This window comes from Chiloscyllium plagiosum, unplaced genomic scaffold, assembly GCF_037043375.1.
Source record: "Chiloscyllium plagiosum isolate Xiang-an unplaced genomic scaffold, Cpla_swu_hap1 HiC_scaffold_6, whole genome shotgun sequence".
Classification (NCBI taxonomy): Eukaryota; Metazoa; Chordata; class Chondrichthyes; order Orectolobiformes; family Hemiscylliidae; genus Chiloscyllium; species Chiloscyllium plagiosum.
The window spans coordinates 88,880,650-88,906,632 of record NW_028270144.1 but is presented as its reverse complement, the minus strand read 5'-3'; the positions used below and the strand labels follow the sequence as shown (position 1 = coordinate 88,906,632).

The following is a 25,983-nucleotide window of genomic DNA, read 5'->3' as shown; positions in this document are numbered from 1 at the left end:
AATGCCATGCCTCTAGAAATTCCCTGGCTGTTCTCTGTCTGGCTTGCCCTATGATAGTAGTGTTGTCCCAATCGAATTCATGTTGCTTGTTGTCTGCGTGTGTGGCTACTAAGGATAGCTGGTCGTGTCGTTTCGTGGCTAGTTGATGTTCATGTATGTGGATTGTTAGCTGTCTTCCTGTTTGTCCTATATAGTGTTTTGTGCAGTCCTTGCATGGTATTTTGTACACGACATTAGTTTTGCTCATGTTGGGTATCGGGTCCTTCGTTCTGGTGAGTTGTTGTCTGAGCATGGCTGTTGGTTTGTGTGCCGTTATGAGTCCTAGGGGTGGCAGTAGTCTGGCTGTCAGTTCCGAGATGCTCCTGATGTATGGTAGTATGGTAGGACGAAACGTTTGCAACAAAAACTTCCAGCTCGGCGAACAGAACCACAACAACGAGCACCCGAGCCACAAATCTTCGCACAAACTTTGAATTCCAATGTGAGTTGCTCAATTAGCACATCAAGAACTATTTCAAAAGAAAATGTTTTGGGTGTAGAAAATTCTTATATGCAGCAGTGACAGTATTTTTAAAATAATAGCAATATTTAAGTTCAGTGGACTGAGTTCAAACCCTTTCTATTGATAACAAATCCAATCATCTAAGATATACTGTAACATCGTATGGTTCTACTTGATAGGTTGAAACTGACATTTTAGAACTTGGCTTTCAGCCAACCATCTGCCCAAAGTCCTAAGTGGTCTGTCCAATCTGTTTCTTCTCCAACAGCATTGTCAGGTTTCTTAGGTCCATAAAAGGCATAATGCTTCTGCTCTTTTTTTTGGACAACTACAATATTGAATATTTTTCAATTTTGTGACACTATTGCTGCAATTTACAAGCCTAATGAAATACCATTTTCAACTTTAAAGGTGTTATTTCCCAATCCTGTCCAACCTCTTATCTTTTTACTGCAGCTTGATGGGCAAAAGTGTAAGACTAACCTGACAATATCCAACATTTGACAATAGGCACTCTAAATAATTATAAAGTCTAACTACAAGCTAAAAATGTTAGCACCATGTACCTGCATCAAGTTATTCCTTTACGGGAATCCAGTGAAGATTAATTGATTGATTTAAATGAGTTCAGAGAGTGATGCTGCAGAATTGAAATAAGAGGTTTCCTTGGAAAGACATTTCAGACTGGTCAAGTGAAGAAAGATGTGCCAAAAGCCTTTTGAAGTAAAAAACTTGTAAAACTGCAATTTTGACATGCAAATTAATTTACGTGCATGTGAAAATTATGAGCAGCAGTAAGCTGCTTGTTACCTGCTCCATCATTTGATGCTGATTGGATTATAGCTGCTTCTCTCATGACTATCCACACCATAAAAGCACAATACACTACCCAAGTGGCAATTTTCTATTTCCTCAATGAATGGATAAAGTGCAGGTAAATTTGCATAATGAGTGTCTGGTCAGTAAAGTAATTATTCTCAACTTTTGGGGTAGAACTCATTAAAATACAGCAAGACAAACCATGTGAAAGTTGTTTTATTTTAATCCAAATTATCATATTTCTTGAAATACAATTCAATTTTCTTCCGATCCAAAACTTACAATCTTCAAATACATTGGAATTTTAGTGACTATTTCACTGCAGTTTTGAAACAAATGTTATAAATAAATGTGTAGTCACAATGAAAACAATTTTCATTAGATCTGGCCTTCAAAAGTCACTGAAAAATGAATGCAGGACCTCATGCAAATACATACACACAACAAAATTCAGGACATCCCGTGGCATCTCATCCAAATCAGCAAATCTCAATTTCCCTTCTCTCTAACAAAAGGCATTCATTCAATAGCAGTATCCCTTAGCTTACAAAAATAGACATTGACTATGTGTTAAAGGAAAGTCACCACTACTAAAGCTTTCTTCAAAGTACCTTAACAACTCATCAAAAGTAAGACATTCAATTCTTTTTGCTGCGAAGACAAATATTGGGCAGTACCTACTGTATAAAAAAAGTGCAATGATTAAAGGAAATAATAGTTGTAAATTTCCATATTAAAACATATACATTGCTGACTTTACACAAATGAATTTTGCAGTTATGCAGACATCTGCAGCACCCATGGTTCAAATTCACTTACATAGCAGCTGTTCTTAGATACATTTGTGATCAATTCCTGAAGTAGAAAACAGATACAACTATGCATATGAAATTATCCAGGTACACAATCCATCTTGCTTTACTTTCAAAAATATAATCTTCAATTGTTAAAACTGATCATTATCAGAATCCTTTTAGAAACAAAGGAATTTCTGGTTAAAGCTCCCCGGCTGAAATATAAACGTTCTATTTGTTGGTATTTTTATATCTACAACTATTAAAAAAACATTTTTAGGACATAGAACCACATGAATCATGCCTAATTTAAGAAAATATATTCCCTTTCCCACACTGACAATTCCCTATCTTTTGCCTCGTTTATTTCCAGCTGGAGGTTTCTTCAGTTGCAGAAGCTGTGTCCCTAGATTATTGGGGAAGGCTGATGTGGAAGGATTGGACACACCAAAAGTCAGGCCAGCAGATGCTGTGATCCCAGGATTATTGAAGTTAAATCCAGATGTGGTTGAGCTGCCAAAGCCTTGCACAAGGAAAACAAAAACAAAAACTACTCATGAAGTAATTGACAACATCCATGCAAATATTAACAGGTTTAAAGTAGGTTCCTTGTCTCCATCCTGGCTTTTGCTAAACTGCAAGTGTTAAATAACTACAAATGCAATCATTACACTTAATAAAATTTGTCTTAGCAATACAGAAAGGGGATTTTGATTTTAAAAAGGAAACACATTGCTAATAGAGTGTAAAAAACACATAGATCTAATGCCAGTATTCCATGGATCTGGTTTTATTTCAAGTTTTGAATACTCAAGATAATGACCCTGATTTTTCATTCACTTCTCTTGCCACGCAAATGATTGGCGCATTGAGTTATGTAATCAGACTGTCCAAGAGGCCAATCATATTAATGAAGTGTCAAATGCAGCCAGGAGGTGAAAAGCACCAAACCCAAATCATTTTTTAAAAGAAGTTTTATATGGAACAAAATAAAGATTACAACACACGTACGCTGGAGACGGAAGCTGAAATATTATGAAAAAATCTTTAGAATTTAAAAATCCAGTAATTTATGGTAATTGAGACATTTAACAGCATGGCACAAATATAATGTTTTTGGAGAAAACAATCTTCAGCAATGGCCATTATTCAGAGTTTCATATAAATTCAGACAATGTGTGCAATTCATTAACATAAGTTTAAACATAACTAAGAAAACATTGCTACAAATAAAAGACTTAATATTTACTAGTATCAATAGTACTAGTATTGATGAAGATTGAATAGAGGATAATGTTGAAGATGATAGAAGATAACCATCAAGGGAAAAAAATTGACAGTACACCATTGCAGGAAAAAAGGAGTGCAACAAGAAAAGATATTGATTAGAAGCTCCAAACCAATGGGAGGATAACACATCACTGGCTAGGCCAGCATATACTGTCCAACCCATGGCCCAGAGGTCATTATTAAGAGCCAACCACATTGCTGTAGATCTGGAGTCACATGCAGGCCAGATCAGATAAGAATGGCAGACTTTCCTTCTTAAAGGAAAGCCAATGATCCAGAGGTGTTTTGAATGACAATCATATTTAATTCAGACTTTGATAGAATTAAAATTTCATCATTACTACCATGTGGGATTCATATTAGTGTCCTCAAATTACCTTGGAATTCTGAAGTCTTAGTTGCATAATATTACCACTAAATCACTGCCTTCCGTCAGTCATAGGAGCAAAATTAGGCCATGTGGCCCATCAAGTCTGCTCCTCCATTTGATCATGATTGATATGTTTCTCAACTCCATTCTCCTGTCTTTGCCCTGTAACTCTTGATCCCCATACCAATCGAGAATCTATTTTTGTCTTAAATACAATGACTTGGCCTCCACAACCTTAAGGCAACAAGTTCCACAGATTATCCACCCTCTGACTTCCCAAAGTTTTGAATTTTTAGAGAACAGCAGCATGTGACTTAGAACGTGTTTGTGTGTAAACTACACAAAAGGCAGGCCTTAAAACTGCATCTCCTCCCCCAACATTCAGGGGAATGTGCTTTAAAAAGTCACAAAAACTTGTGCACTGTTTGTTCTCTGTTTCAGCAAGAAGCCTCCCAAATTCTCCACTGTAAGCACTAAACAGCAAATGCTGGGAAACCAAATATCATCATACATCTGTAAAAGGAGGTTATGTTAAACATATTTACTTCAAATGTGAAGACAACTGATAGAATGCAGAAAACAAAATCAGAAGAATAGTCCCATGGATGAAAAACTTCAGTTATGTGGATGGATTTTGAAGTTGGGACTTCCTTGAAGAAGAAGAAAAGGTTGAGAGAAGATTTGGTGAAGGTATTCAAGATCATGGGAGGTCTGGACAGAGTAGATGGGGAAGAAACCTGTTAAATCGGTGTCCCTAATGGGAAAAGGTAATTGGCAGAAGCAATGGAGACATAAAGAGAAATGCTTTCACAGAGTAAGTGGTTAAGGTTTGGAATGTGCACTCAAGGCATTAAAGGAATTAGATTATCCAAAAAGGATGAATATGCACGTTTACAGGGAGAAGGCGAGGTAAATGGCAAAAACACTGCTCATTTAGGCAGACATGATGGGCCAAATGGTCTACCGTGCTGTAATTATTTTGAAAACAACAAAATAACATCCCTGACCAGGAGCATTGAATCCTATTTAGATGCAAAATGAGCATCAAGAAGAAAATCAAGGACTTCAAATCCTCAATGAAAGATGACAAAGCCACAGTGCTACTTAGAAGCATTTGGATTGATATTCTCAAAGTATTTTCAACAAACTCCATTAAATGCAATGAATAGTAGTATCCAAACTCATCCATGGACCCATGACCCAGCACTAAAAATATTACAACCGCAACAGACAAGTGTACAATGCTGGATAGATAGTAGATTATTTTTGAAATTTCATTACTCCAACTAAAATACCAACATTTCAATAACAATGAACAGAGGAAAATATATTCTTTACTATTTAGGAAGTTTGTGGCCTGGGACCCATACAAACACATCTTCATGCTTATTTTTGTGAAATTACATGGCAATTACAGCACAAATGTGTTCTTTGGTACATACAGTCATTGTTGGTATTTATCTGCCTCAGTGTGTGTCTTAATCCCATTTGCAAACCCTGTTTCCATGTTACATTATTTTTCTTCAAGAATCTCCAAATTGAACCAAAATATCCACACAAGGCTTTGTATATCCAAAACGTAAAAGCTCCCATCCGAGAATTATATATCCCCTTTACTTAAATCCAAATTTAGATGCATATTAACAGAATCACCAGTTGATATGTCAGTAACAGGGGGTTACAATTTCAAGACTGTTAGCAAGAGGGCTAGGACAGAGATAAAGGAGAAACTTCTTTACTTCGAGTTTTTAGGCTTTGAAATGCACTGTCTGGGAGAGTGGTGGAGGCAGATTTCATAGGAGGTTTCAAAAGAGAGCTGGATATATATTTGAAAGGAATGAATTCAGAGGTTACAGAGGTAGAGCTTCGGAATGGGATTAGCTGCAGAGATCTTTCTGGGCCCTGGTGCAGACATAATGGGTTGAATAGCTTCTTTTTGTACTGTAAAATTAGAGATCTTCAAAAGTGCAATTGGATGGTGGAGGAATTCAACGTAATATCTTACCAGAAAAGCATCGGCTAAATTATCATTGCTTATCCAAGCATGATCACCATGTAAATTAGAGCAGAGACTTGTAGGGCCACTTGAAAGCAAGGGAGATGAATTCTAGTCTAATAGTCTGTCCATGAAATAGCATTTTGCTCAATTGACAGATTCTGAGATATTGAAATGTCTTCTTTGAGACAACTTATCTCAAATGGCAAGTGGTTTAAGAAAAAAAGGCACTGTCAAAATATTTTGATGGCATTGTTCATAAAGGTGATAAAATCTAGACATTTAGTGTCACTGCAATACAATTTTGGCATCATAAAAATTATCCAGTACAAGTGCAACAGACCCACATTGGATTAGGATTTGAATGTTCAATTCTTTCATCAAAACATTTGAAAATTCAAATGCTTTCTGCTATATTATGCAGAAATGAGTTACTAGAATTCCTGATCATCATACCCACGGATGAACATTGACAGATACAAAATTACAAACAAACCTGCACTGAGGCTTCCTGAGGGCTTATTGGTTGATCCAAATCCAAATGAGGTGGTGCCTGAAGTATTACTTCCAAAGCCAGAAGTACCTCCAAATCCTACAAGAATAAGTACTGTATACTTAATATAATTTATGCTGTTGAAGAAGTTATACAGCAAACCCAACATGTAACCAAATGGGAATGGACCAAGTTTACATTTACAAAACTCCATTAAAAACAGCAGCTGAAATAAACAACTCAGTATTTCATGTGGAGTCTTTCTCAGCAAAAATCAAAATTCTGAGAACGGGGTTAAAAATGCTTTCCTAGGTTGATAAACTAAATAGCAAATATGCTACATAACATACACTGAAAAGTAGACAAAAATATAAATGAAAAAAAATTGTCTTTAAAGCATTTGTACCAAAGTACCATGATGACATTGGGGAACATGTTTGTGTAAAACAAGGAAAAAATTAACAAGGAAAAAATTACCGAGGGGAAAAAAAAGGAAGTGAAAGAAAAGTGGAGATAACGAGAATATTGACTTTCTATCATGTGTCTTTTTAAAAAATGCATGACTTAAATAATTATAATTTTAAAAAGCAATGATTCCAGACTGGGTGAATTTGCATGTCGATCACAACTGATGTTTTTTTCATCACCGGCTTGGAGATGCCGGTGTTGGACTGGGGTGTACAAAGTTAAAAATCACACAACACCAGGTTATAGTCCAACAGGTTTAATTGGAAGCACACTAGCTTTTGGAGTGGCGCTCCTTCATCAGGTGATAGTGGATGGCTCGACCGTAACACAGAATGTATAGCAAAAATTTGCAATTTGATGTAACTGAAATTATACATTGAAAAATTGATTGTTTGTTAAGCCTTTCATCTGTTAGAATACAGTGATAGTGTTTTCTTTCTTTTTTTAAACAAAGAAAGTAAGTGCATTTTTGTGCCAAGGTAAAGCCATCATAGTCCCATAGGGCCATAGGACTGCTCTTAGACAGAGTGATGACTGGTGGTGGTTTAACCATGCCACCGGCAAAGGGAAGAGGTCAAGAAGGATGGTCTTTCATGGAAACTTCGGTTGGTATGAAACTGAATCCTGCCAGTGTCACACTCTGCAATGCAAACTAGCTATCTGTCCAACTGAGCTAAACGACCCCAACATTATAGTCACAAGTTGTTTATAATCTTTGTATAACTGTTGATATTTTGTAAACTTAAAATTTTAAGACAACCAAGTTTAGTGTTTTAGGCTTCAACATAACAATTTTTGGTGATTCCTCATGGAGTTTGATTTTCCAACAGTCCACCTTCCTTCGATTGTTGCCATTTGCAGTATTTTTTTTCTGTTTCACAATCAGTCGCAGTTCATATTGTTTTTAATGCTCTGTTAACAATGTTGGAATTGATTGAAAATGGAGATAGTAGGAAAAAAAGTGAAATATTTGAAAACTGATAGATCATAAAACATGACAATTATTTCAAAGTGTGGGAATTTTAAATGGCATTTAAAAACTTTATGAATTAATGCTTTCATGTGCCGTTCACAGTTTACTATTATCCAAACCTAAATGTTTAAAATTGTACAAGAACTTTATAAACCTATACAAGTAACACACTTAAAAAATCTCCATCCTCTTTCAGCATTTCACTTTCCACTTATCAGGAGGCAATGAGGTCTTGAGACACAATAAGTTAGGAAGCCTGCCTCTGAGACTTGTACTAGGCACATGCCCCACTCCATTTCATAAAAGACTCAATAAGCAGTTCAAATAGATTTTGGACATTCAGCCTAGTGACCCTTTCAGCATCTCACCAATACTCTCCAAAAGGGTAAGAAGTGTGAAGAAATGAAACAAAGAATGGAATCAATTTTTTTTCCTATTTGCTTCCCCTTGTAAACTATTTTCTGTATTTTAGATTTGGGTGGGCATTCTGAGTGCTTCCACTAAACCCTCAATGTAAATTAGCACTGGGTCACCTAACAGCTGCTGTTTTAAAGTGTAACATTCAATGTACTACAAAATGGATTTACATTTTCGTATTTCCTTTTCTCTGAATTTCAGTTTTAGATTTTCTCTCCCTTCCATCTTTTTTACCTTTCATCTACTTCAGTTAGAAATCAGGAAAACACGTTCTTTGCCAGACACTTTCAATGATCATCTAATCGATCTGTACTCCAGATAACACACAATCATTACAATGACAATGACAATCATTTATATGTTGAGACAGTTGAGGAAACTGCACCATTAAACAAAAGCTGAGCCATGATGATCTGAGAATTTTCCAGAGAATTCTACAAATCAATCAGTAAATGCTTTTAGGTGGTTCAAATGTTTATTTAATAATTTTGGTCATGGAAAGAAAATTCATGCTTTGAGAAAAGCAACAAGCAAACATCTTAGAGTTAGAACATGAACTGAAGCAGAGAATGCCCTAGGTTTGTCATCAACTTGTGATAATCCATTTAAAATCAATGGTTTTCCCTCACTGTTAAAACAAATCAGCTAGCTGCACACAAATACGTAAGGATAATTCAAATGTGTTGGAATCAAAAGTTGATAAATGTAGTGTATAACTTCTTCATAAGCCAGTCAGTCACTCAGAGCAGATGGCCATTTGCTGAGTTGGGATAACTCAAGAAATGTTTAAAAAGGAGTACATGTGTACATGTCAGGAATAAGATGCAAAAGCCCTATTCCCATTTCTGGAAGATACCATTTTTGCCAACAGAGGGAAAGGGGACAGTCTATGAATTGCACAGGCAGAAGTTCCAAATTTGGCCAGGCCATTTGAAACACATGTTGAGTTTAAATTGATCACTTTGTTGCTTCAAAGTTCCCACTTGTGTGGGAACTGCAATTTTATCAAGGAGCTGGAAATGCTAAAGGGAAGACTCAAGATCACAACACTTAAAATAAACCTTTAAGTAATTTGAATTCTCAGCCTTTGACTAAAAGCTGCAGTCACTTCATCTTTCATTTAAATAAAACAAACATGCAAATTAGGATGACTGACAATTTGGCCACTCTAACCTGCTTTGCCATTCATTCAGATCATGGCTGATCTGACTGTGGCCTTTACTCTACATTACCATTGGAGACAAAGCAGACACCCACTCCTGGAGTGCACTGAACCACAGACCATCTGATGTACACGAGCAAAAGCCATTAGCTAGCTCTACTAGCAGTTTTAATTTGCTTCATCATTAAAAGTTCCTGAGTACTGTTATTAAATGAATAATTTATTACAACAGATTGACCACTTGAGCAAAGAACATGCCTGCTTCCATGGCTGCCTCTGGATGCGGCTGGCCCACATCCATCTCAACCCATCTTCCCAAATATGGACTGAACTATGGCCCCAGCTGCTCAAAGTCAAAGTCGTTACTTTTGAGCTTGACAGTCAGCTGGGGTCATGCCTTGCCTCACCGAGTAGCAAGAGGAAAATTGGGAGAATAAAAATCTGGTTTGAGGCATGGTGCAGGAGGAAAAGCTTCAGATTCTTCAGACATTGGGACTAGTTCTGTGGCAGGAGGCCCTTATTCAATAAGGGATAAGTATGCACCTCAACAGGATAGGGACCAAAGTCATTGCAGGAAGTTTCAGTATTGTGGCTGGGGAGTGATTTGGAGATGCCGGTGTTGGACTGGGGTGTACAAAGTTAAAAAAAAAAAATCACAACACCAGGTTATAGTCCAACAGGTTTAATTGGAAGCTCACTAGCTTTCAGAGCGCCGCTCCTTCATGAGGCGATCACCTGATGAAGGAGCGTCGCTCTGAAAGCTAGTGTGCTTCCAATTAAACCTGTTGGACTATAACCTGGTATTGTGTGATTTTTAACTTTGGTTGGGGAGGGTTTCAAAATACATTGGCAATGGTATACATAAGCAAGCAAAGCAATAAAGGTGCATGAAGGAGAACATGCATTTGATAATACTAGAAGAGGAAGCTTATCCATTCCGATAGAAGCACACTAAGGAGGACTACAAGAAACACAAAAACAGGTTTGCAATGTACATGAGGGAACATATGTTAGGTTGGTAAGCTATCAGCACAAATAGTTATATAGGAATATGAAACTGCAATAAAAGAAATAGGATTTCAAAATAGTGAGGACAGATTTTCAACAAAGCTACAAAGTATTCAAGAAAAAGGAAATCATCAGATGAATATTGCAATAGTTTTAAAAGAAACTTAGTATAGGGAGTACAAATTATCAAATGCCTAAATAGAATCTGAATCTTTGCAAAGACCAAGACTGAAACAAGCAAGCACAGGAAAAAAAAGAAAAACCACATAACACCCTTGCACTACAAGTATACTTAGAATAAAAACATTGAGCCATCAAGACTTCTGCAAGTCATAAGATAATAAACAAAAAGGAGCTATCTTTTAACTCAGACAACAGTAACAAAAGAAATTCCTTATAAAATTAGCCTCCATGGCTGAGTTACAGCACAGTAGCTATCTCTGGCGTAAAGAGTTTAAAGTCTCAACAAGGTTTCTTCTCAAAAGCAGAGACAATAAAAAAACTGCAACATTATACTGGGATTGTATGTATAATTTTCATAAAATATTTTCATTTCCTAAATTTATTTCCAGATAGATTTGAATATTCTGAACATCTACTCCTAGGTGAATTTGAAAGCTGGGGCATATATCCAATCAAGTTGTTCCATTACATTTCTTTCCAATTAAAATAAAAACAACCAACATTATCTCTAACTGGATTAAGTATAGTAGTTATGTTGAGATGGCTTGACTTATGTTAACTATCCTATAATATGTAATACTGTCACCATATCTACGATGTACAGGAGGATTGATCCTTACAATAGATTAAGAAACCATTTTAAAAAAATTGTAGACTCCAATTTAATATCTCAAAGATCTGACCAACAAAACAAATTGATGCGAATATTCTGGACTTCTTTAGTCAGAATCCTACAGACGGTTTAAAAAAAAAGACGAAAGAACTACGGATGATGGAAATCAGAAACAAAAACAGAAATTGCTGGAAAAGCTCAGCAGGTCTGGCAGTATTTGTAGAGAGAAATCAGTCCTGACAAAGGGTCACTAAACCCAAAATATTAACTGAATTCTCTAGAATATACCTTTGCAGATATATCTTATACTAAATTAAATTTGAGATTCTGCAAATTCCTGGTGGCAGGGGAGGACATTTACTTGAGATCAATCTGTAACTGATAATGTAACTATGTTCCTATGAAATATTTAAAACCAGTCCAAATTGAGGTTTTAGCCTAATAATAAGTTCAAGCGATAAATTTTAACTCACGTAGATTTAATTTGGAGTTGGGGGGGGGGGCGCGGTTGGAGGCTGCAGAAAATGAGAGGTGAGGAAAGATAGTAGAACCATTAACATAAGGTCTATTATTTTGAAAATCCATACTGAAATTGCAGCTCCTCACCTAAATTCTAGATGCATGACATATCAAACAACTTCATGCATGACTCAGATCAAATGTAACAAACATCTCCTTTAAATAATTATTATTTACTTTCTCAAAAAAAACTATAGTGTCTCTTGGAAGGAAACTGTACATTTCAGGTTTATTTTCATCAGTAATTGATTCAGTGCATCTGAAAACCAACATTTTTAAGTATTAAAATGGAAACGTATATTAGGAAGATTTTAAAATTGTACCTCCAAGATTTGTAGAACCTAAGCCACTTGACTGCAAGCCTGCACCAATACATGTGGCGAATGGTGTTCCAAAATTAACTCCCAGAGGTTGTTGCGGTCCTAGTACAGAAAAACCAGAAAATTTGCCTTACTCTTCGACATAGTTTTATTGAATAAGTATATATAAAACTCACCAATGTGAACATTTTTTATATTTGCTATTGTTGAGATAATGGACAAGAGCATCAACTGGAAATAACCAGACTTAAAGTTATAAATAATTCGTTTAGAACTAGATTGAAAACTATTAAGCAATCAAATGTTAAAATATAGATACATATTCAATTTATTTCAAATTTTAAGTCAACTGTATTTGAGCAAAATTACCCACTTTAGTAATGTGTAAGGTGAATTTCATAAAAACCTAATAAAGCTTTCTATCTACCAATTTCTCTGTATATTTTTATAAAATGTAGTGGTAGCATAGTATGCATGATCAGCACAAGTTAATGATGTTCTAAGTGTTACTTTTTAAATCAACAATTCATATCCAGTGACAAACCCCAATTTTATATGTTGGCAGATTTTACACATGCATTACACTTAACTGTAAATCAATTTAGTAGTACTTTTTAAAATGAACAAAATACATAAAGAAGCAAGACAATAAAATCTTTCATGGCTCAATTTATTGTTTAGTTTTGAAACATCTCAATTACATGGCAACATAACAATGCAATTTCATTTTTTAAACCATTACTGCTATTATCTTCATTTTAGTGCACTACAGTTTGAAATTAGGCAACCTTTTATAAACCAAGGGAATAAATCATTCAAGTTCAAGGCAGTTACAAATGAGAAGTGAATTTCTTTGCGTGCGCAATTTGAAAAGGCACCACTGAATTTACACTCCAAATGTAGATTTAACACATCCATACTTTTCACAGTTCAAATACACTACTTATTTTTCTCTTCTTAAAAAGGTAGAACATAATATTGCTTTTGTATTCTGATATTCTAGAAGACCTTCAAGTTTCAGAGAGAGAATTTAGTGTAGAGAAATAGAAAAATGTAAATTAAGCCAGAAGAAAAGCCAGAAGACATATAAGCAAATTATGGGTCAAATTCTTAAGTAAAGAGACAGTATCATGTGCACCGACTTGGGCTTCATTTTAAAACTTTCAATAATTCTTACACAACTGCAATTTTTATACAGAATCCTAGTATCTACCTTTTTAAAACATTTGTTGGAACATTAAAAGATGATTCAAGTAGAATTTTAGGCAAATTTGATCTTTCCTAGTATTCAAAAATTCAGCCATCTTTAAGTCATAGTAAACAGACACTGTCTCTTTGCATCATATAGATTTCGAAGAACAACGATAAGAGTCAAACGCACAAATGATTTTTAACACAAGTTTACAGATATGGTAGTATTATATAATATATAGTTTACAAAGACTGATTTCATAATCAAACCAGTGTCATAATCTAGTGTTATTTGGAAGGCAACTGTGGCACTGTGTTGGTATATAAAAAGAAATAGTGTTGCATAGTGCTTGCAACATTACAATACTGGGCAGAAGTGTTTTTTTTGGCGTTTAAGACATTTCAGTTTTCATTAGAACGACAATTTTATTACTGCTTCATCAGAAAGCAAAAGTTATAAAAATTGTATTTTCTGATCAAAATATAGCACATGATAAGTGCACCAACTTACCTGCATATTATTCTAGCAGCCTCATTTTCTAAATACTTTACCATCTTAAATTAATTTAAAATGTTTATATTGTTGTTAACACTGGTTAATAACAAATATTTGTATTCTTTTACATTTATTTAAAAGATCCTTCATTTTCATTTATATCACATACTAACCAGCCAGTTTTACTGGTGGGGGCAAAAAGGGAGAGTTATCAAGTTAATAAATATTTAAAAACTGTACAAAACAAACATTACTTAGCTGAGATTGGCAAATTCAGTTATTTGCATTTTAAATGCTGCTCTGGAATATGCTAAACAAGGCAGAACCGTATTAATTATGGTGCAAGTATAAGAAAATGCAGCACATTAATACTGGTTAAGTACTCCTTTACTTTGTTTCTTCTGTAAACATAATTTACTTTTTGTTGAGCCTCATTACTTATTAAAAGAGACCAACATGTATTAATACTATTGTAGAACTTTTTTTTTGTTACACCTTCCCAAAAGTTATACTCAAAGTATCTTTTTTCACTATTTTCTCAAAATTATATCCCTGACATTTCGATTCTAAAATAAAAGCCAGTTTAATTTTGTATTTCTGACACCTGTTTCTACTTGGATATAGCACCTGCAATGGGAATCTGCAATTTTTACTAAGGAACATTTCATTCAAAAATAATCAAGGCTATTTTAAAATTCCCACCAACCCAGTGTGCCAAAGAAAAATGGCATCTGATCTGTCACAGCCTATGATAGGAGGGCTGCAGGAGCAATCAATTTAGAATGAGTCACATTCCCAACGAAATCCTTGTGGAAAAGGTGTCTAACTTCTGCTCGGCACCTTTTACCTCAGATTAGGAATGCACCACTTGGGGAGCCTAAGCATAAATTACATTTTGGAGAGTACATTGGTATACCAATATATTATACAACACTTGCTCATGAATTAAAGTAGTGAAAACATATATCATTGTATAAATATAGTGGATATGGTATGAAATGGCATCCTTCAGTAGTATCAAGCCTATAGGTTAATCAAAGCAAAATCCAATCAAACACACTCAGGGCTATATATGGCTGAAATTCACCCATTAGCCATCTCTGGAGTTTAAATATTAACCAAGTTTTTTTGAACAAAAACATTAATTCTAATAAATATTTCATATTTGCTGAAATTTATCATCAGAAGTTGGTGACTCAACAATTCAACACTGAAAAAAACCTCACTGGTCACATCAAACTAAATTCTTAGTCATGGTTACAGTATAAAAAGTCACTTCACATTTTCTAAATTACTGTAGCAGTAATGATCTTTGAAACATCAATTTAAGAGATTAAGTACTTTGCAGTTTAGGATTATTGCTTTGCATACCCTGCATAATAATGATCTGGTAGTTATATATGCAGGTATCAATAATTAATCTTGATCATTTTATTTAAATACAAAAAAAAGTACAAAGTCTTAGTTGCTTTCTAATACAGCAGTAAGACCATGGAGATGTATCCAGGAAGACAATAAAGAGTAATATATTTATTCACTATATGGTATGACCCATTTTAACCAGATATTTGTCTCAACACTATTCATCTATAACTTGAAGACATTCAGACCTGTAGCAGGCTGTTGCTGCTGTGATAATGTTGCAGCCATGGCAACTGCCGCTGCATTTGGTATGCTGAAGGGAGTTGGCCCAGTTGTAACGCGTGGAGCATTCTGCCATTTCTTAGTTTCAGCACGCCTTGCTTCAAAGACATCAGTAGCATCTCCAAGGAATGTTTTCCGATAGCCAAGATACTGTTCTCTTAAAATCTGAAGAAAAGAAATCTCATGTTTCACCACTGCTCAAATTCAAATGATACTGCACAGAGTAAAATAAAGGCAGCTTACTTTGTTGTTGAAACAAGTAGAATTAAAGAAATATTACTTATTGCAGACCTAAGAAAAAGGATATTACAATATTTGATCATTCATAAATGCATCTATGCCACAAAGACAAGTGCGCAACATCAGCAATGTCACAAGCATTTGCAGAACTAACACATCAAATCATACTTGTGACGAATCTTCTGTTATTACATTTACATTAAAGTTCTATGTTATTTGGTTAAACATTAAATAAACTAACTTCTAACTGCGTCAGGTGAGGGCAAGTTATTGGAGTTTGCTCCAGAAGGTGCACATAGCCCTTAGATTAGGCAATTCAAACTTGGACTATAATCAAGGACAGGAGGATATGAATGTAGGTGAAACAGAGATGGAAATTCAAGGGGCAGCTCTTAAAGTGTCTCTGTCCTGCAATTGTCTTAGTTACAAGTTTCTTGCAGTTTTGTGGGCAAGAAGGAGTACAGTAGGGACAATGACAATGATATTGTGGCACAGGAAGCCATTTAAGTGAGAGAATGAAATAGGAACTAGTGGTGGTAGTAGAGTGTTAAAGTAGGGAACTCGATATTGTGCTCTGCAAGTGTGGCTTACAAAGCAAAAAAGGGCTTGCAGGCTACAATAAGAAACAGCAACAAATAGTCTCAGGGGTTGACAAAATGGCAAAAAAGAAAAATTAATGATTCTTTAATTCCATGTGTGAGGTATTTGGAACAAATTAAATGAATTAACAGCACAAGTACAGGTTAATAGGTATGATCTTATAGGCACTACAGAGACATGGTTTCAAGGAAATCAACATTGGGAATTAAGTATTTAGGAGTATGTGACTTTTCAAATAGGACAAGAAAGGAAGGGTGATGAGAAAGCTTTGTTAGTATGTGATGGAATAAGTACAAGAGCTAGAAAAGCTTTTGAGTTGGATGGTTTAGAATCCATATGGATGGAGTTAAGAAATAAATAACAAGGCAAGAAGGCACTGTTGAGAGTAATCCATAGACCCCTAACAGTAACTGTCCGATAATGAGGGCATATAAAAAAGGTAGAATACACATCATAGGTGACTTAAATCTTCATGTAGATTGGGAAAATCAAATTGGCAAAGGTAGCCACATGGAGGAATTCTTAGAGTGATAGTTTCTGAACAATCTTTTGTGGATCCAACCAGGGATCAGGCTGTTTTGGATCTGGTAATGTATAATGAGGCAGGTTTGATAATTATCTCAGCGTGATAAATCCCCGAGGGAACGCTGATCATAAACTTGATAGATTTTAGCATTCAGTTTGGAGATTGAAAAACTTAGGTGTAAAAAAACTCAAATAAGTGTGATTACAAAGGAATAAAGGGTGAGTTGGCAAGAGCAGGCTAGGAAAGGGAATGCCAGAAAATACTTTAGCAGTCACAGCAAAGATATATCCCAGTAAGGACAACGGATTCTAGGAGGGGAATAAACTAGTTAATCAAGTTAAGGATATTATCAAATTGAAAGAGAAAAGCAAAAGGTGGCAAAGATTAGTGGCAAACCAAAGGACTGTGAAAGCTTCAAAACCAAAAGTTGAACAGAAGGAAGAATATAAACTATGAGGACAAATTAGCAAATAATACAAGAACAGATAGCAAGAGCTTCTTTGAATACATAAAAGGAAGGAGGCCAAAGTGAATATAGCTATCTTGGACAACGAGAGTGGGGAAATAAAAATGAAGCAGGAATAATAGATTTAATGAATACTTAGCATTGTTCTTCAATGTTGAGGATATTAAGAGCATTCCCAAAAGTACTGAATAAACGGCGGGGGGGGGTCAAGTGGGTGGGAGGAAATATACACACTAATTAATCGCTAGAGAAAAATGTTCTCAGGAAACCAACAGGGCTAAAAGACAGTTTAAGTGCTCTGAACCTGACAGGTTGCATCTGAAAATTAAAAGGAGCTACACAGAGATAGTGGGTGCACTGGCAGTAATCGCCAAGAACTCTTAGATTCGAGAGAAGTTCCAGACATTTGGAAAATTGCCAATGTTATACCCTTATTCGAAAAGGGCACACAAAAAACAGATAAGTCCAGGTCAGCTAGCTTAACATCTATAATTGGGAAAGTGTTGATCTATCATAAAGGATATAATAGCAAAACATTTGGAAATAGATAATAAAATCAAGCAGATTCAGCATGGACTTCAAGGAAAAACATGCCTAACAAATTTATTCAAGATTGTTAAGAAGTAACAAGGAGTAAAGAAAGAAAATTAAATCAGAAGATGTAATATATTTGGATTTTGAAAAGGTAAAAGAACCATAAGTACCCATGATGTTAAACCTGTAGCTAGTGAAGCGCCACAGCGATAAGTGCTGGGGCCACAATTATTTACAATGCATATTAACAACTTAGATGAGGGACATGAATGTATCACTGCCATGTTTGCGGATGACTAAAATAATTGGAAAGGCAAGTTGTGAGGATGTCACTATGAGTCTGCTGAGGGATATAGACAGGTTATGAGAGGGAACAAACATTTGCCAGATAGAATACAAGAAAGGGAATGGAGTATAAAATTAGTGCCTGGTGGATGATCACTTTGCAGTAGACCCAGGTTCTGTCTATGAAAATGACCTGGAGCTTCCAGTAGCTTGTCATTTCAACATGAGAGTCTCAGGTCTGCTACAGTGCTCTAGTGAGGCTCAACAGAAACTGCCAGGACACCTTATCTTCTGCTTGGGAACTTTACAGCTGTCAGGTCTCAACATCAAGTTTAACAACTTTAGAGCATCAACATCTCCTGCCTTGTCAATTAGCCATCTCTACACCCTAGGTCCCATCATGACTTGGGTTGCTTTCAACACAGTCAGCCCACATTTATCTACTGATTACCACCCTATCACCACCAAGCCAGCTTTTCTTCCTCCCTGCCTTACTATCAACATTCCCTTTGCTTGCCTAATTTTCTCTCTCTGGGCTCCGTCTTTCATATCTGCTAATTTCTCACACTCTCTCTCACTCACTCTCTCCTACCTGACAGCAGCATAATTATCTCTTTGCCTACCAGCTGCTATCAGTTCTGAAGAAGGGTAACTGGAGAAGAAGCTGGAACTGACAACCGGAAGCGGCAGATTCAAACGACTACAAATGCCGGAGGAAAGATCACAGAAGCGCTTCACGGGAGGCTCCCAAGCACTGAGGATGTCACCTAGACAGGGGACGAAACGTCTGCAACACAAATTCCCAGCTCGGCCAACAGAACCACAACAAGGGTAACTGGACTCAAAACATTAACTTTTCTCTGCACAGATGCTGCCAGAGTTGCTGAGTTTCTCCAGCAATTTGTTCTTCTTTATTTCACTTTTTACAAATAGTGAACATCTGCTGAAACTATAAAAGGCACTAGTCAGACCACAGCTTGAATATTATGAGCAGTTGTGCTCCCCTTATCTAAAGAAAGGTATACTGCTATTGGAAAAGGTTCACGAGCTTGATTCTTTGAATGGAGAGACTCTCTTTTCAGGAGAGGTACAGTAGGTTGTAAGTGGAGCTTGAATTCATTAGAGTTTGGAAAAATGAGAGATTTTATGGGAGATATACAAGATTCTTAGGAGGCTTGACAAAGTAGACGCAGGAGGTTGTTTCCCCTACTGTGAGAATCTAGGGACCAGAGGCATACCTTCAGAATAAGGGGTTGCCCATTTAAGACAGATATGAGGAGAAATATTTTCTGAGCCGAAGTCATCCGTGTAATTCTTTATCACAGAGAGCTGTCTAGGCCAGGTCATTAAGCATATTCACAATTGAGATTTAAAAAAAAACATTAGTAAAGGAATCTGCGTAATGGTGAGAAGGCAGGAAATTGGAGTTGAGGTTCACCAGATCAGCCATGATCTCATCTGAATAGTGGAGCAGACTTGATGGACCGCATGACCTATTTCTGCCCCTACACCTTATAGTTTTAAGGAGCAAGCAACTACTTTCCACATTTTTGGTTAGGTATCAGTATTTTGAATAGTATTTCCTTAAAGTCGTACAGATTGGGAATTTAAAACATGAAGAAAGATGCAGCCAATCCGCACTATTTTGCTGTTCATATTAAGACTAGCCAATTCTGTGCGGCATTTCACACGGCGAGTAAGACCAAAACCTACCAATTGGTCAAGTTGAGTATGAGGGAGAGGAATACTGGAGTACAACAGGAAATAAGAGGGTGGGAGAGCTGGTGATGACAGTTGAAGAATTATAGGAAAAAAAAAGGAGAGAAGAGATTGGAAAAAGAAGCAAAGATAGGTTAAAGGAAAAAGGGGGGAATAAAAAAAAGGAGGAAGGGTATGTGGCAAGCAAGTTCAGTAGGAACAGCATATTACAGCAGATGCAGTTAGAGAAATATCCCAAAAGGTCACAGTGTGGTTAGAAAAATGGGACTGTTGGAGGCATACATCAGTGGGAAGGACTGAATGGCCTTCTCCTAAGGGACTGAATGGCCTTTTCCTAAGTAAAGAGTTCCTATTTTACTGAAAACTGCCTGGTCTCAAATTCTAATTCAAACTAGGGATTATTATTTCATAACCTTATGTTTTACTGAAGAAAAAGTAACATGCTGCAGAAAATTTTTGTCTCAGATTCATCAGCACTGGAAAGGTATCAAATTTTAAAGAGACCAACATTTCACTATTTCCTTTACTCTTTTATGAGTTTGCGGGCATTACTAACAAGGTCAGCAATTGTAGCAGATCTCTAATTGCACTTAAACTGACTAGTTAGCGAGTCAATCACAGAGTCTGGAGTCACTTTAACCAGACCAATTAAGAACTGAAGATTTCTTTTTCTAAAAATACATGAGTGAATCAGATAGATTTTTCCACTTACTTGAGGCTCTTTCTTCCTGTTTGTCCTACGTAGTGTTTGTGGCAGAAGCACTACGTAGGACAAACAGGAAGAAAGTTAGCCACCAGGATACACGAACACCAGCTAGCCACAAAAAGACACGACCCCCTCTCCCTCATAGCCCTACACACGGATTGAAAAAAAAACCATTTCGACTGGGACAACACATCTATCCTGGGACAGGCTAAGCAAAGACATTCCAGAGAACTCAGAGGCTTGGCACTCCAACCACAATGCCATAAACAAACACATAGATCTAGATACCATCTTTCAACCCCTCAGAAAACAGGAAATGACATCACCAGAAACCCCAGAAATCCCATCCAGGACAAACATATAAATAGAAAGCAGGAAGTCACCAGCTTTGCTTCACTTGGAGGTCGCCACTGATGATGTTACCTAGCCAGGTAATGAAACGTCTGGATATCAAACCTACAGCTCAGTGAGCAAACCTACACCCCTTAAGATTGGAATGTTTATTAACTGAATTCAAACTCCCCCAGTTACCATGGTGAAGTTTGAATCCAAGTCTACAAAGCGTTATCTTAAGCCTCTGGATTATGAGTCCAGTTCATTATCCCTATTGCACCATCTCCCCACATGTATGAGGAAAACAAGATGCTGAATGGTTAAGCACTGCTATGAAGAATCCACCTAGGAATAATCTTCCCTAAAGTTTTAATTTAAAAAAGGACATATAAACCCTGATTGGGTGAGGTTTCGTTTCAGGGAGTTTCTCCACGAAAAAGTAAGTATTTGATCTTTAACTCCCATTTTCTGTTGGTTCTTCACAACTTCATGCCATGCTTTTGCACCATTTAATGCATTCCACCCCCCAGCTCATCTCGATTTAGAATAGAATAAGAACATTAGACTTAGGACCAGAAATTAGGCCATTCAGCCTACTGAGTCTGCTCTACCATTCAATCATGGCTCACACATTTGTCAACCCCATTCACCTTTTTCTTCCCATAACTCTTGATCCCCTCGACAATCAAGAACCTATCTATCTCAGTCTTTAATATATTAAATGACCTGGCCTCCACAGCCTTCTGGAGCAGTGAACTCTACAGATTCACCACTCTCTGGCTGAAGACGTTTCTCATTTCTGTTCTAAAAGGTCTTCCCTTTACTCTAAGGTTGTGCCCTCGGATCCTAGTCTCTCCAATCAATGGAGAGATCTTCCCATCATCTACTCTGTCCAGGCCATTCAATATTCTGTATGTTTCAATCAGATCCACCCTCAACCTTCTAAACTCCATTGAGTATAGATCGAGAGTCCTCAAACATTCCTCATGTTAAAATGTTCATTCCTGGGACCATTCTCATGAATGTCCTCTGAACATGGTCTAGGGCCAGCTCATCCTTCCTGAGATATGGGGTCCAAAACTGTGCACAATACTCCAAATGTGGCTTGACCAGAGCCTAATAGAGCCCCAGAAGCACATGCCTGCTTTTATATTCAAATCCGGCCAACATTAATGCCATCACTGAATTTGCCTTCCTAACTACTGACTCAACTTGTAAATTTACCTTGAGAGAATCCTGGGCTAGAACCCCCAAATCTCTTTGCACTTCAGACTTCTGAATTTTCTCCCCATTTAGAAAATAAACTAGCACTGGGTCTTGCTAGCCTTGTGCAATAGCACAGAAAATAAATTAATCAGAATTTCGAATGATTGTACTGTGTGGATTAATTGTATGCAAAATCAATTTCTTTCTTCCCAAAAATAAATATAGCCAAAAACATAAGAAATGATACAATGATTTGAAACAAAAGAAGGAGATTCTCATCATGCCTATGTTGGCGCTTTGAAAGGGCAATCCAATTAGCTTCACTGCCCCATTCTTTCCTCGCTTTGCAAGCTGCCACAAAGTATTTGTCAGATTCCCTTCTCAAAGTTATTACTAAATTTGCTTCCAATAGCTTTCAAAAATAAAAAAAACGCATAAAATATTTTGCCTTTGCAGGTTTGCACATTTACCTCAAATCTGTCATTTATTTACTGATCTTTCTGGTACTGAAAACAGTTTCTCCTCATGTACTGTTATCAAATCCTATTTAAATCATTGGTGTTTGTTCATAAAGAGCTGACCACTGAATTTTATCTAAAGAAATGGTTCGTAAGGTTGACAGAAAAAATAAGTTGAAGTGTTTTGAATAACTTAGACTCCAGGAGAAAGGATGACCATTTCCTATGTTCCCAAGATGAAGTAAATCCTCAGTTCTTTGAATGGTTCTCACAGCTTTTTAGAAATAAAAGCAATTAGATTAGATTCCCTAGTGTGGAAACAGGCCCTTCGGCCCACCAAGTCCACACTGACCCTAAGAGTAACTCACCCAGACCCATTTCCCTCTGACTAATGCACCTAATAATTATGGACAATTTAGCATGGCCAATTCACCTGACCTACACATCTTTGGACTGTGGGAGGAAACCGGAGTACTCGGAGGAAACCCACGCAGACATGGGGAGAATGTGCCATCTCCACACAGACAGCTGCCTGAGGCTGGAATTGAACCTGGGACCCTGGTGCTGTGAGACAGCAGTGCTAACCACGAATCCACCTTGCATTAGAACTTGGAGGCCCTGCACAGTTAGTGCTTATGATTCTGCATTATTCAAAATGTATGGAAACACTGGGTTCCTGTAAAAAGTCTTCACTTTTAAAGTGGCTGTGATATTTTATATATTTAGCATTGTAAGTGTTTGAAATCAGCTGTTTAACACTAAAAAAAAAGCATTCTGATGTAACTTACATGTGAACTGATACTCAAAGCCTGAGGGTTGAACAAATCTTTGCTGTAGAGCTCCTCAGTAGCAAGAATGTGAAATGTTGACAAAGTGTGGCCAGTCAGATACTGTAGCTACTATTAGTTTTCAAGATTCGGAGATGCCGGTGTTGGACTGGGGTGTACAAAGTTAAAAATCACACAACACCAGGTTATAGTCCAACAGGTTTAATTGGAAGCGCACTAGCTTTCGGAGCAGCGCTCCTTCATCAGGTGATTTCATCAGGTGAAATCACCTGATGAAGAAGCGTCGCTCCAAAAGCTAGTGCTTCCAATTAAACCTGTTGGACTATAACCTGGTGTTGTGTGATTTTTAAATTAGTTTTCAATTTCATGTCATGTGAATTGCTACCACAGAAACACCTTCAGGTACCAACTCGGTTGTTGATGGGTTTTTAAAATGTATTTTGAAATTGAATTTTATGAGAAACCCATGGATTTTAATAGACAATTAAATATTAAATCCAACCTCAGCAATATTTTCTTTATCTGAACTAATTCCCTGCCATAGTTATTGCAAAAATTATCAGTTATGTTCATGAAAGTATGCTGAAACATAAATGAGCATATTATTCAGACTGCGGTTTCAGCCTGTGCCCTTTCTCTTGGCAATTTTATTTTGTAACTCTTGGTTTGCCACTGCCTTCAACTCTCAGGTGCAAAACAAGATGGAATCTGAACTGAACCCAAGTTACAGGCATGATTCTGAATGTAAGCCATCTAGCCAACTGAACAAAGCACCCCCTAAAGATTATGGCAACCAATATCCATTCTTCAAGAATATTAATTTTCAGAAGAATTTTGAAGATTATAATATGCAAATTCAAGCCCTACCTTTGCACTTTCATGAATTGACTGGAGTTGGGCAGCCAAAGCCACAAAAGTCTGGTATACTTTCTGCATTGCAAGAGACAAATCTGCAGGAATGACAAAAATGGTTAAACAATCAAAATATCCTTTATTAACTCAAAGTTTATTATCATATGTTCTCAACACCTTTGGTGTGGTTCCATATGTATGTTTTAAAAACTTATCCAAGTTGTCAGTATTCAAGTGCAAGCAATGGCTTGCTACTTTATTGTGAAGGAAACAACTGTTAAGTACAATTCTATCACGAACACCTATTCATTTCACAAGAATGTCACTGATTAGCAGCCTGATTTTTTTGCCCTAGTCAAGGTCTGGGGGACTGTTGGGGCAAGGGGGTGGGTAGTTATTATTTGAGCAGCAACTAAACTAGGGTTCCTTTTGCCTCAAAGATACACAAGCATAAATAATTTAAAATTTGCTGAAATAGTTCCTTTTTCTAAGCTGTTTTAGCAGGATTCACCTCTCCAAGGAGTTTGGTCTCTACTGCCAATTTCTCTGCAACTGCCACAATTAAGTTTTATTAGTTCTCAACTCCCAAGAAATATTGACAAAAGGCAGTGTTGAGAAAATGGAAACTTCACAGTTTGTCATCACTTATGATCTGGCTGAGCTTAATGTTGTTAATGGGAAGCAAAGAAAGAGGAAAATTCTTTCATATTAGCTTTGATATACCTTAAATTCAGGAAACAAAAATACTTTTAAACTGCAGAATATGTTTATGACAGTAAAAACACACAGATCGCTGTTTAAACATTCTCTGCTAATTAAATTCTCTATTCAGCAAATACAGTTAAGTTTTGCTTAAGAATATTTCCAGGACTTTACACAGAAGAAAGCCACTTATCCCAGCATGTCCATGCCACCACAAAGAGTTGGCCAATCTAATCCCACTTTCCAACTCTCAATCTGTACCGTTTGTGGGCAAGGTCCATTCAAGTGCATATTAAGTGCAATTTTCTGCCTTCAGTGCCATTTCAGACAGTGTTCCAGACCCACATCTGGTAGGTAAAAAATAAAGTTCTCAACTCCACCTTAAATCAATTATATTCCATCTATGCCCCCCTTGTTACTGACTTTTCTTTGATGGGAAATAGGCTGATTTATGCTTTTCATAATTTTATACACTTCAATTATATTTCATACAGCCTCTATTCAAAAGAGGACGACCCAAACCTATCTATATTTTTCCTCATAGCTACACTTCTTGCATTTTGACAACATTGCCTGAAATAGAGTGATCAGAATTCAACAGAATTCTGAAAAACTTTTTAGTATGACAACTAATTCACCGCTTAACCTCCTAAATTCAAAGGATCTCAACTCACTATTTAATCTGGTATCAATCTGGTGAATCAGCATTGTATCTATTGCAAGAAGTATACCAGTCTTGATGTTTGATATTTAAAATTCAATACATCAATAAGGGTATGATCAAGGTTCTGTATAATCGAAATATCACCTTTTAATTGTTATGCCCTTGAGATAAAGGGCAACATTCTCTTAGTCTTTCAGAGTAGTAGTAGTTTTCAATGACTTGTGCACATGAATGCTAAATGTATTTGCTTATAATCCCTATCAAAGTAATTTGTCTCATCTTTCTTAAATATCTAGTTGTGGAAAAGCAAGGAGTAAGGGTACAAAACCAACAATATTCCTTCCTGTTCCCAACCAACTTATTGAATGAATGGCTAAGGGTTTTAGAAGACACTAATTAATATACAGTGAACTCTGACATCAGTGCCGATCACTTGCCATAAATTGTTGGCTAAAGATGGGCTGAATACCTCCCTTCAGTTCCAAAACTTGAGGTCACATAAGGCGTATAACAGAGTCATACAGATAGATGTACAGCATGGAAACAGACCCTTTGGTCCAACTCGTCCATGCCGACCAGATATCCCAACCCTAAGTTTGTCCCATCTGCCTGCACCTGGCCCATATCCCTCCAAACCCTTCCTATC

The 25,983-nt window shown here is 36.6% G+C and overlaps 1 protein-coding gene across 2 annotated transcripts in view; it reads right to left on the bottom strand.

Annotated features, from left to right (window-relative positions):
* Window positions 1–1,522: 1,522 nt before the first annotated feature.
* nup58 (nucleoporin 58) overlaps window positions 1,523–25,983 on the bottom strand; it is a 65,113-nt gene continuing 40,652 nt past the window's right edge. The window contains exons 12-16 of one of the 2 annotated variants that reach the window (XM_043691975.2): window positions 23,987–24,069; window positions 15,225–15,423; window positions 11,931–12,029; window positions 6,268–6,363; window positions 1,523–2,638 (exon numbers count right to left, since the gene is read on the bottom strand). In XM_043691975.2, coding sequence (XP_043547910.1) covers window positions 2,463–2,638; window positions 6,268–6,363; window positions 11,931–12,029; window positions 15,225–15,423; window positions 23,987–24,069 — 653 coding nt within the window. In that variant the 3' untranslated portion in view covers window positions 1,523–2,462. The remainder of the gene's footprint in view (window positions 2,639–6,267; window positions 6,364–11,930; window positions 12,030–15,224; window positions 15,424–23,986; window positions 24,070–25,983) is intronic. The other variant, XM_043691976.2, reaches the window with a different exon arrangement.